At 40.4% G+C, this 12184-nt stretch overlaps 1 protein-coding gene across 1 annotated transcript in view; it reads right to left on the reverse strand.

Annotated features, from left to right (window-relative positions):
• Positions 1 to 9502, reverse strand: part of Kdm3a (lysine demethylase 3A) — a 42637-nt gene extending 33135 nt beyond the window's left edge. Inside the window, exons 1-4 of the mRNA XM_055596428.1 lie at positions 9377 to 9502; positions 8606 to 8821; positions 2361 to 2516; positions 1183 to 1293 (exon numbers count right to left, since the gene is read on the reverse strand). Coding sequence (XP_055452403.1) covers positions 1183 to 1293; positions 2361 to 2516; positions 8606 to 8791 — 453 coding nt within the window. The 5' untranslated portion in view covers positions 8792 to 8821; positions 9377 to 9502. The remainder of the gene's footprint in view (positions 1 to 1182; positions 1294 to 2360; positions 2517 to 8605; positions 8822 to 9376) is intronic.
• Positions 9503 to 12184: the final 2682 nt, after the last annotated feature.

The following is a 12184-nucleotide window of genomic DNA, read 5'->3' on the forward strand; positions in this document are numbered from 1 at the left end:
GACACGACTATTCTTAAAGTAGTGATCTCTCCCTTCTAACAAATGCTTAACAATCACCTATGAACAAGATCCAAGAGCTTAATTGTTATAAAAATGAGCTTTGTACACTGATTGGACACACTGTGACTACTGTTGATAATGAGAAGTGATTACCAAATTGCTAAGAACACAACTCTGGAAGAAATAGAGGGGTCTTATGAACCTCTTAAGTCACACTTTCATCAAATGATCAATATGCAACAACTTTATTTTCTATATGTACGTTCAAAAACAAATGTTTAAAAAAATGTTTTACTTAGTATATATTACCAATCCATTAACTACCTAATGTACATTTCCTTCTTCAATGCTTTCTTGTACCAAACATCACTGTAACATTTAGGGGCACTTAAAATAATGAAATTGTAAAAAAAAAAAAAAAAAGATGACGGAGAAGGAGGATGAAGAAAGCAAGCAAGCAAACAAGAAGCAAAGAAGGGAGAGGGAGAGATGGAGCAGGAGAAAAAAAAGCATCACTAAGCTGCGCAATAATTTTTTTTTTTGGGGGGGTTTGGTTTTTCAAGACAGGGTTTCTCTATGGAGCCTTGGCCATCCTGAACTTGCTTTGTAAAGCAGGCTGGCCTCAAACTCCCAGGTATCTGCCCGCCTTTTGCTTCCTGAGTGCTGGGATTACCTGGTATGTCACTGCACCCAGCTTTTTTCTTTTTTCTACCAAAGGTGAAATAAAAATGCAGAAGACCATCTCCCTGTGTGACTTCAGCTGGGACTGGCATTAAAAAACTGAAAACTGTTGCTCTGTGCAGGACTCCACAGGGCTATAAACAACAAGCAGCAATTGGGGGTTATAGCTACATCTGAGCAAATAGACAAACCCACAAGCTAAGACTCATGAGTAAGGATTACATGTATGTTTACCTATATAAACAGTAACTTTGGAAAATCACTTTCATATCACCTACACTTTTCCAGACCACACAACACATCAACAATGTGATACTGCTGTCCTTTTAATTCCAAAGGGACAGCACAAATCCACAAGCTAAAACTAAGAGACTTTATACAAGAAATAACTTTCATAAGTTTTTCCCTAGTAGGCATCTGCACAAGGGCGATGAATATTTTACTTCTCTCATTAAAAAAAAACCTTTCACTTGTATGTTAAATACCATTCCTATGGATTACCTGTATAGGCTTTAAAAGGTCTTTGGAAACAAATACACTTTGTTGATCTCCAAGGAACCGAATAGAAGTTATGGATCCCAAGCCAGCTTTGTCTAGCAGAGATTTGTACATCTAAAAACAAAAAACAAAACAAAAAAACTGGTAAGTCATTGTAACTGCCATCAACATCATTCTGGAAACACGAATTGGCAATTTTCCACACATGAAGAAAGTGGCAAAGCCATTAAGCTTTTATTTATTACAAGGATTTCCTAACATTTGTGCTGCCACCAGATTACAATATTTATTTAAACACAGTAATTTAAACCAGAGATACATTTGGAAGTTATTAACACACAGGTCTACAGAATCATGATTTCATAAAAACTTATGTGGGGAAAAAAAAAAAAAAGAGTGTACATGTTTTTCTGAGAGACAGGGTATTTTTTTTTTAACAGCTAGAAAAAAATACAAAGGGTAAAATACAACCATAGTCTTACATGCTCAAACATCTACAGTGGCTTTTCACTTAGAGACAAAATCTGAACTTTTGCTAGCACTCTACACAATCTTGACAGTTTTCCTTCTGCTGCTCAGCTCCTCCAACTACTCCATACCTGACTCTTCCTCCTCCAAGGTCCAGCTTGTATCCCATAAAGTCTGGCCTGTCCTCTCCAAATCCACAGATCACTTTTACTCCATAATAATAATATGGGTAAAACAAAATCTTATACGGGTTTACAGACTCTTTAAAGCTCCAACATATTCTGACTCCCTCTTTCTCCTCCCGCTCCCACCTCATGTCCTCCCTCTTTCTTTATTAATGGTCACTGAGTCCAGTAAGTGCTGCCTGTTAGAATGTACTCGCCATCAGCAGTAAACTCCCAATTTTCTTCTCATGTTGACATTCGAAACAAACAAAGATCTGTGTGAATGCATGTCTGCGACCTTCTACCTTGTGACCCTGACATCTTGATTTCTAAGTGAAGAAAGTAACGCCTACCAAGTCATGGGACCTACCTAGAGCCACAGAGCTCCTAGCAGGGCAGGCAGAAGATCCTCAGTGCTTTTCTAACTCTTCCAACCTTGTCACACACATGACACTACTGTTTCAAAGGGACATTACATTTCACTTGTTTCACTCAAAATGGATTAAATGTTCTCTACTTCAGTTCAATGAAAACACAAGGTCTACTTACTATTGCAGGCCACTGAATAAGTTGCTCAGGAATTTCAGGCGATTTCCGTTCTGCCAGAACCAAGTTATGCTCTACTAAAAACGCTCTTCTCAGAAGACTGTAGACATCTATCCATCTTCTCTTCCTCCAAGACTCCCCATCAAACTCCACACACACCTAAACACAAGAGTAAACTGAAGCTCTATGCTTTTATTTTCCTGCTTGAATGTAGGATGCTTGTTTCTACCAGGTATGCCATCTCTGTTTCATGGCCTACAATATTAATGATAATCATACATGGTGAAGCTTTGGCTCCCAGACTACTTTGGGATGCAAAAAGTCCACAGCACTTGGGTTAGTGGCCTCAAGATAACCTCTGAAAAGACCAGACTCAAAGAACCCCCAACTAGAAGGGTTTTATATATGCTAATTAGAGCATGATCTTGGGGAGCTAGAAGGAATTTAAAACCTAGAAGGAGTACTTATCACTCTGCATTGTAATTGTGTCAACATGAAAAGTGGGTTTAAGAGGACTCTTCTACCACCACAATCCACCTTTAGTTCCCCAGTATCAGAAAAACTTAGCACAAGCCTAATATATACAGCCCCTCTTCAACATCCCTTTCAACTAACCTGGAAAATTCACCTCAGAGTTAGAAGCCTAAAATTAATTTGTTCACTAATAGAGAAATATCTCTAAAGGTCTGTTGTTGTCTTGTGTTTTCCAGTGCTGAGGAAGAACCTCAGGCAAGTGCTCCATCACTAAGCTATGCCCACAGTTTCATTTATCAATGTTAAACTATCTTTGAAAGTAGTAATGCCTTATACTTCTGACATGCAAGATACACCTGAGAACCTTAAGGCTGTAACTACTACTACAATTCGCATAAAGGCAAAGCATTAGGACAAAGCAAAAATATATAAACAAAATGAAAAATATCCACAATTCCAAAGCAGGTATATTAGTAATCCTGAGTCAGGAATTGTTTATAAAATCTTAAAGGTTATTAAAATGTGCTAAAAACACTCTGTATTTCCCTAAGGCAATTCATCTAGATATTTAATCTTCAACAGATTTCAATGAACTCATGTAATATGCAATGCAGAAGATCAATTATTTTTATTTAAAATCCTTCCTCCTACAAGCCACCTTCTCACTTTGAACTTCAAGGATTAATCTTTCATCTATAGAATCTGCTCATGACTTCTCCTCCACTCATCTGCTAGAAGCTAGAGAACCCTTTCTTTGAAGCTTTCCTTTACCAGAATCAATACCTGTCATGGCGGATGGAATGAAAACATCTGTACCTTCTGTTCTTAACTCACATGCACAGCTGGCTATTTGAGGAAGACTGACACATAAACTCTAACAGGTCAAAGTCTGCTTTTGCTTACCATCATGTATCACTGGAACACAATTTCTAACCATTAACCAAATTATTAAAATGAATAAACCAACAATTTCTCTCTGAATTAGCCTGTCTTGTTTCCCTTATCAACTCAGAAAGCTAAGGATAGACTTAGTGCTCTTTAGCAATCACTAAGACTGTAGGCTAAAGAGATGGCTAAGCAGTTATGAGGACTTGCTCTTTTGATAAAGGACTTAGGTTTGGTTCCCAGCACCCAAACAGTGGTACAGAACTTTTAACATCAACTTCTTATGCAAAGACTGTCATGTTTTCCTGTTTCCTAGTCAGAGAATCTGTTCAAATCAGCCTTAGGCTTAAGCCAGCTTTCAGTGGCATGTTTGTTTGTTTTTCCCTCTGTATCAGAAATAAGGAATAACAAAGATAACCATAAACAAAAGTACAGAATTAGAGAGCTGGGCTTGACTCCCAGCTCTGATAAAGTTTTGTTAGAATGATTTTTACATGAACAAAATCAATGTAAGAATAAAAGAAAACCCACTAACCTAAATCCCAAGAACCCATTATTTTGTACATTGTATAGTAACAGAGGACTAGGGAGTCTGATGTATTAGCATGAAGACATGATTTTATATTCCCAGCACCCACAAAAAGCTGCACATGAGAGCATGTGCCTATCATTTGGTGCTGGGGAAGAGAGAGGGAGATCTGGAGGTTCGCAGTAAACAGTCTTTAGACTCAGTGAGAAGTAGGGCGACAGGGATAAGCATGACACTCAACACCCACCGCCTCTGCTCTCTGCCTCACGTGCACACATATGTATACCACATGTACACATCCTCAAAAGAAAAATACACTGCTTCAAAAACTTTAAGTCCTAATTTAATTCTACGAATCTTACTGTACTAGCTTCCAAACAAAAATTGTTAACCTATATCTCACTGAATTTATGAAGTATTTCTGGCAGGGCTTTTTTTGTTTTCTGGTTTTTCAGTGTGTTTTTTTGTTTGTTTTGGTTTGGGATTTTTTGGAGACAGGGTCTTACTACGTAGCCCTTGCAGGCCTAAAAACCAATTGTGTTTAAGGCTAACCTTAAACTCAAGAGACTTGCCTGCCTCTGCCTCCCAAGTAATGGTATTAAAGTTATGTGACACTGAGCCCAGTTTAAGACTCGGCGATAACTTTGTCAGACCACCTGTTATGACTGGCAATCCCCAACATAACTATAGTATCTGTCTATTTTCACAAACACGAGAAGGATTTCCTTTAAAATGTCAGTGGCTTCCCAAACCTTAACTAATATCACAATTATTATCTATTATCCATTATTTGAAGCTTCAGATAACCTAATTAAAAAATCAGACAAGAACTCTCTCAAATTTGAAGCACTTTAGGAAAACAAAAAAACTTTAGCTACTGAAAACTGTCCAAGTTTTTAACACTGCAAAATGATAGCAACATCTATGAACTTCAACTCCTAAAACCACACAATCATTTTACAAAGAGAAAAAAAAAAAAAAAACCAAAACAAAACAAAACAAAAAGCAAGTAAAAACCTTTCTAATATTTTATAATTTTTTTTTGTTGGGCTTCATTTATAGCTATCCTGGGGCATATGCCAGAGGCTGGACATGTGACTTTAAAGTATGAGGTTGTGTTTGGTTAATATTCATATTAGTTTTGGCTTAAAAAAAGATGACATACAAAATATATACTGTAATCTAAAACTTATGAGCTTTCCTCAACATTTTTTAGTTTCCTATCAAAACCATGTATGTCTTTTAGAGGCTAGGGCTTCAGCTCAGTGGAAGCTTGCGTAGCAAGCCTGAAATCCTGAGTTAAAAGTCCAGAACAGTGATGTGTAAAGCAAGGGGGGATTAGGAGCTCAAGGTCTCCCTCAGATACAAATTAAGACACGAGACCTGCCTCAAGCTATCAAATATAAGAGAACTCCTCTCAAGATGATCTGCCGTATTTCTATCAGAGGGTACTCATATTCAAAGATAACTGAAGTAACTCACACAAGTTTATGAATGGATCAATTTATCTGGTTTCCGTTGTGTTCTTCCCAAAGACATACAAAGAGATGTTATTTATGCCTAACTATGGTTCACTACCTATCCTTTCCAAATCTGCTTTGCTTTGAATAGAGTATTTATAAGGGGTACCTATTAGTCTATCAAATATCCTGATCAGATTTTGGATAATTCCAAATATTTCAAGCTAGTTTTTCTCCCAACAGTAAAGTCTCTATGTCACATGGAGTTATGTTACATCTAATCAAGCTTTTCTCCAAACCTATCAATTTTGATTTAAACTCATCTCACCTGAGTCTTTAATTTAAAAAAAAGGTTTCCCAGCATAGGAGCGAAGAGAATGGCATGGTTAGTGTAGTTTTGATTATGCAGCAACTCTGCACCTAGCTCTCCAATGCTCAGAGCACTAGTAGTTTCACCACTCCAAAACTTAAAATAATAATCCAGCGTGTGCGCACATATTTATGTGTGGAATGCTACTCAAAAATCCTACAACTTAACATTCAATTTTAAGAGGTAAACAGTGTTCTATTGCATTATACTGTTGCCAATTTTACATAGCTTCACTGGCAGCGGAATGCATAATTTTCCAATTCTGATGGTATGAAGGACAGAAAGCACCCAATGGCTGACAGTAATAAGCAATGGTATACACTACTTACTTGCTAAAGATAGCCAAAGAAAGGGGCAGAAAACTCAAGAAAGCAGATTGAAAGGAAGCTAAAGCTCTACATAGGCAAGGCCATTCCCAACATGTGTATGCACCCTTCACCCTGGAGTAGAAACAGCAGGGTAAGATAAAACAAGCCATTAAAACTAGGAAACAGCTACTACCTCATCAGTAAGTTATTTCTGTTTCCCGATAAGAAAGAAAATGATCACCTCAATCCTTCATTTATTCATCCAAGTATTTGAATACACACTTAACTGCCAAGCAAAGTTCCAGGTGTTAGACACACAGAAGCATGCAAGATAAAGTTCCCTAACCCTATTCTAGCTGAATATTAAAGTCTACTGAGGTCTGGAGAGAAGAGAAAGCAAGTTTTTTAACTTCTTTAAATCTCAAATTTACTACATAAAAAAAAAAAAATAAATGTGTCTTACCAAATGTATCTAGCAAAGGTTTAAAATGGCACTTGCCACATGACCATTTAACAATGACTTACTTCAACAATGTCTTCACTTTAACTTCAAAACCCACTACTACACAAACTGCTTTTCTAACCTTTAAAATCCCATGTTAAGTCTTTTTCTAGATGAACAATGTTAAGCAGCCACCTTCTTGTTATCCTTCCTTCAACTGCAAGTCTAGAAACTAGTATTTGCACTAATAGTAAATGGACAGTTGCATACAACTTGAAACTTCCTTGTATTTAGCCTTGTCATCCTACCACCAAAAGACACCCCCTAAACCCTAACTATCCCTAAGTCCAGATGTAAACATCATCGTCCAAATTATTTAGTTCTTGCTTTAATATCACTAAGCATAACGTGGTTCTAGAGTTTTAAGATACATTTTTGTTAAACACAACATGCCCTCCAACTTTAATTCCTTTTGCTATTCAACTAGGGAATGTGCACCTTCCAGAAGTTGTAAAAATTTCTCAGTAAGGCAAAATCCATCCTAACAATAATGTTCCTGAAGTCCCAGAAGACGCACTGCCAAACATGGATTCAAGTCCTCCCATCATCAGTCAGTAGCTAAGTAAGGCAGTCTGGGCCAAAAACTTGTCTGAAATGAAGCTCCTTCTCAAAGGCTTCTCCAATAATCCTGAGGACTCATCATGGTGTAGGCATGCACTGTCCTGTGTTCAAAGGAGGCATCTCAGAAATCAATATTTAACTGACAATGGCTAAAACTTGCTAACTTTTGAGTAGTTTTCAAAAGGACAAAAACATAATGAAGTAAAGATTGCAAAGCATGTACATTACTCAGGGCGTAAACACCTTCTGCTTTGACAAGCTTCCTGTAAGTTATCACCACTTTGGAGCCTTTGTTAGGAATCTTTTCTGCACAAGGAGCCTCTGTTGGCACAATGGCTTCCTCACTGATTGTTTCCGTTTTATCTTTTCACACCAATACTTGTATCAGAGAGAAGTCACTTCTTTCAAAAGATCTAACTAAAAAGGTTCCAGAGTGACATTCACATTAAAATACATTTACTGGTCACACTAGTTCCATTTCTCTCCTTCCTTCCAAACACCCTGTATGGGACAGCTCCACCCAAGGCCTCCACACCAACCCAGGCTCACTGACAAACAGGAACCCACTCCTGCCTCACCATTCAGCAGCAATAATACTCACCACCCTAACCGGCCAAACAGAGCTAAGCTCCTCCCTCAAATAAACACAACTAAGCTCCTCCTCCTACAGTCATACATTTCCAAGTTGTAAAGTTTAAAAAGTTGAGTGAAGACATTAAAGAGGAACACCTGCACCTCAAATCTTTTTTGACAGCACTTCCAAGCTAGCACTCGATAATTAACAACTCCAAATGCCGTTCACTTCTAAACAATACTCTTCCCGTTGGGGACATAGTCCCAGTGGAACCCAGCGCCTGCATCATGTCTGAACAATCCTAAACCCCATTATTAATCTCAGGCTCCTGGAGCTCTAGCCCAAACACACCCTGACACTACACACCATTTCAAAAACTTTCAAGGTCTAGATTTCTGCACCTTCAGATCGCATTCTAACTTTCTAGTGGGCCATTTCAGAAAAGGGAGGGAGGGGAGATCGACTATCGCGTTACCAAGGTAACTGAAAACCCTGTGACTGCCCAGCCCCCAGGAGATGTTTTTTTGTTTGTTTGTTTAGGGATTTTGGGTTGTTTTGGGGTTTTATTTATTTATTTATTTTTACCTTCAGATCTTTCTTGGTAACGTCAGTGTGAGAAACAGCTCGAATGGTACCCGACAGCCAAGGCCACTCTGCAACGCGCTCCAAGTCCCAGCTGTCGTGTCCGCCGTTGCTGCCTTCGGCTGCGGACAGACTAAGGAATCGCTTCCCCACCAATACTGGCCAACTTTCTCCGAGCGTGAGCACCATGGTTTCCACGCCAGCAGGAAGGGCTCCTCCCTGCAAAAGCACAAAAACAAAATGCGATGGGGGCCGGCCGAGGTCGGAGGCGGCCCGAAGAGACGAGCGCCGACGGGGACCTAGAGTGACACCCCCGCGGACGGACCCCGCACCCCAAGCTGCCACTCGGGCCTTCCCACTCCCGGCCCTCCCCCGCCGCAAACGCCGACCCGAGCGCCGCGTGACCCCGTCGCCCCAACAACTTTCGCTTTTTCAAACCTCTCCAAGCCGGACGCCGAGGGAGAGGAGGAGGACCGAGCCGCTGCGCCGGCGCTTCGCCTAAGTGCCCGTCCCCGCGCCCGGCAGAAAAGAGGCTCCCGCACTCCAGAGGGCCCGTCCCGGAGGCCGGTCCCCGCCCCGGGCGGCCTCGGAGCCGCCGTGGGCTAGCTCGCGACTCGCCACTTGCCGCGCCCCCGCCCCCCGCTTCCGGGCCGCCGACTCGGGCGCACCCCCGTCCGGCCTGCGCCCCGGATCGAGGCGCCGCGGCGGCCGCCTGCGCGATCCCGTCACCTTTCTCCCTCGGGTTCCCGCAGCCGAGGCCCGCGGCGCGCTTACCCCGCCTCCCGCCTCCCTGAGTCACCCGCGACGGCGGCAACAGAGCCCAGCCGCCCAGCCGACTCGAGCTCTGACTTGGTTCAAGAGCTCTCTCTCACAAGACACGCACAACCTCCCGGGCCCGCCCCCTCGGAGCCGCTGCCGCCGTTCATTGGCTGAGCCGCGGGGGCTGGGCGGGGCACCCGAGGAAACCGCCCGTCTCTATTGGCTAGACCGAAGAGGGCGGGGCGAGGGAAAAAAAACAATTCTTTGGCTGCCTCCTCCCTTCCTCCCCCTAACCGACTCGAGGCCGACCCCCTTTAGAGCGCGCACAACGCAGTCGGAGATCCCTCCGCCGCGGCCCCATTCTTCCATTTGTTGCCTCGCGCTACGCAAAAAAGTCCCGCCGACTTGGTTATCGACTTTGAGGCCAGACAGAAAATTGCACAGCTCAAAGATAAGACTGAATGGGGAGCCCCAGGGCCAAGAGCGCCTGCCGGACTGCGCTTCGAGCGCGGAGGCTGTCGACCGAAGCGGGACGCTCCACGAGGCGGAAGAATCTCACGGGAAAGGGGCGGGGGCGGTACACAGCCTGCGGGGGAGGGACGGCCCTGGGACGTGCGGTTTCAGGCGTACGCAGCTAGGGGGAGGAGCGACTGGGCTCGGGAGCTGGTGCGCAGGCGCCAGGAGGGGCGGGCCCTGGAGCTGGGGCTGATGGGTGAAATGGCCGCCGGAGGCGCAGGCGCACGTGGTGCTGATCGCGAACCTCTAGGTCCGCCATTTTGAAGGATGAATGAAGAAAAGCATTGAGTTACTGGAAAATGATGTTCATTAACTCTAGAGGCAAACATTCTATTCAATACTATGAGGGGTGCAGTTTTTAAGAAAAAAAAAAAAAGCAAAGTAAATATAAGATGTTCTGAGACTTAACAGAGAAATTGAAAAAAGTAGATGGAGTTGATGATAAAAGTGATAATGGAAGAGAAGGTGACATTGAAGGACAAAGGAGAGAAAAGATGATTATGTGGTTTGGACCAAAGGAATGAATATTGGTTGAATGAAGAAATGGAACGACTAATTGAATACTTCTTTATGAAGCCTGGTGCTTGACCTAGCATCACATTTAATCCTTAATATAAAATGAGTAGAAAGTTACTATATTACAAATGTGAAAATAGGAAATCAGGAAAAGGTCAAAAATGTATTAGGGAATGAATACATAAAGCAAATCAGTGTCAGATGTTCATTTTAAAATTATTTGGACTGAATATATAACATTAGAATGTTAAAGCTTAAATAACACTGAAGAATTAACTGAGTTGGATTTATGATATTTGGGACCTTTAAGAGGTGGAAAATGGAATGAAAAAACCTGCACACTTTAACAAAAGGCAGAGATGGGAACAAGAAAAAAACAAAAGAAGAAGAAAATATAGTAAAAAAAGTTTAAATGACAGAAATAAGTCTATTTGAATTTACAATAAATATAAATGGGTTAATTTTATTCATAAACATGGAAGAGTATTTAGTATTTAAAAAGGATAAATTCGACACAAAACTGCAGCATAAGAAGCTTGAAGCTATTAGAGTAAGTTTTCCATAAACTGTATTCAAAGGAAAACTATGTTAACATCTCTGTACAGTATTATTTAATAAGAAGGATATATTCTGAGAAAAGGTTGTTAGGTGATTTCATCACAGTGATAACATAGTGTGCTTACAGAAGCTATCTTGACGATCATGTCACTGAGAAAATGATATGGAATCACTGTTGTATTTATAGCATGTCATTTGCCAAAACGTTGTTTTTTTGGGTATGACTAATTGAAAGTAAATGCATAAATAAAGGATTTTATATTAATAAATTATTGGGTCTATGTAAAATAATTTATATTATTGAATTATTCTAATGGAAAATATGCACTAAATTAATAGTGCTAAACTACAAGAAAATTTGACTACTTTAATTATAGTAAATGCTATAAATCTATCTCAGAAATAAACACCTTAGATTTTTAAAACATAATGATATGGAGGAGTTAGGTCACATAATTAACTCATAATTTGGAAAGTAAGTGCTAATGCATAAATTCCACTAAAATACATGAAACATTTTGTTTTACTCATGACTCCAGAACTCAAAAAAGGTGGGAAGAAAATGGAAATAATCCAAATGTACTTCAATTGGAATATGAGTTAATAAAAGGAACCAGGTATATTATTTCCTTGACACAGTAATCTTCACACTTGGAAAATGGAGGCAGAAGAATTAGGAATGTAAGACTAACCTCAGGTGTAGAGGAGCTCAAAGATGGTGGGGGTTACCTGTGACTCTGTCTAAAAAATTAACAAAATGTGGGAAAATAGATAAAAGAATAAATGGAATGTGGCTTATATATTGAAAAGTTTCAGAGTACTTAAAAAGATTAATAAATTCTATATATACCAAGAAATTACCAAAGCACTGAGAAAAAGTACTATATTTGACTTTATCATTACTTAATAATATGTATGCAAATTTATTATACAAAAAACAAAAATTTATATGCAAAAATTATATTTTCTGTCACATGTTCTAATGATGGCTGCTAAAGAAAAATATTTTTCTTTTCTTGTTTTTTTTTTTTGACAGTTTCTAGTCTGAGAGCCAAGCTGGCCTGGTCTCAGACTCTCTGTAGCTGAGGATGGCCTTGATCCTCCTGCCTCCACCTCTCACATTATGGAAATTTAGACATACACCACCATGCCTAGTTAATGCATTAACTAGTGCCTCTCACATGTTTGACAAGCATCCTACTAAGTAAGCTACACTCCCAGCATTTTCTTTTT

This window comes from Psammomys obesus, unplaced genomic scaffold (genome assembly GCF_907164565.1).
Source record: "Psammomys obesus unplaced genomic scaffold, mPsaObe1.curated_primary_1811, whole genome shotgun sequence".
Lineage (NCBI taxonomy): Eukaryota > Metazoa > Chordata > Mammalia > Rodentia > Muridae > Psammomys > Psammomys obesus.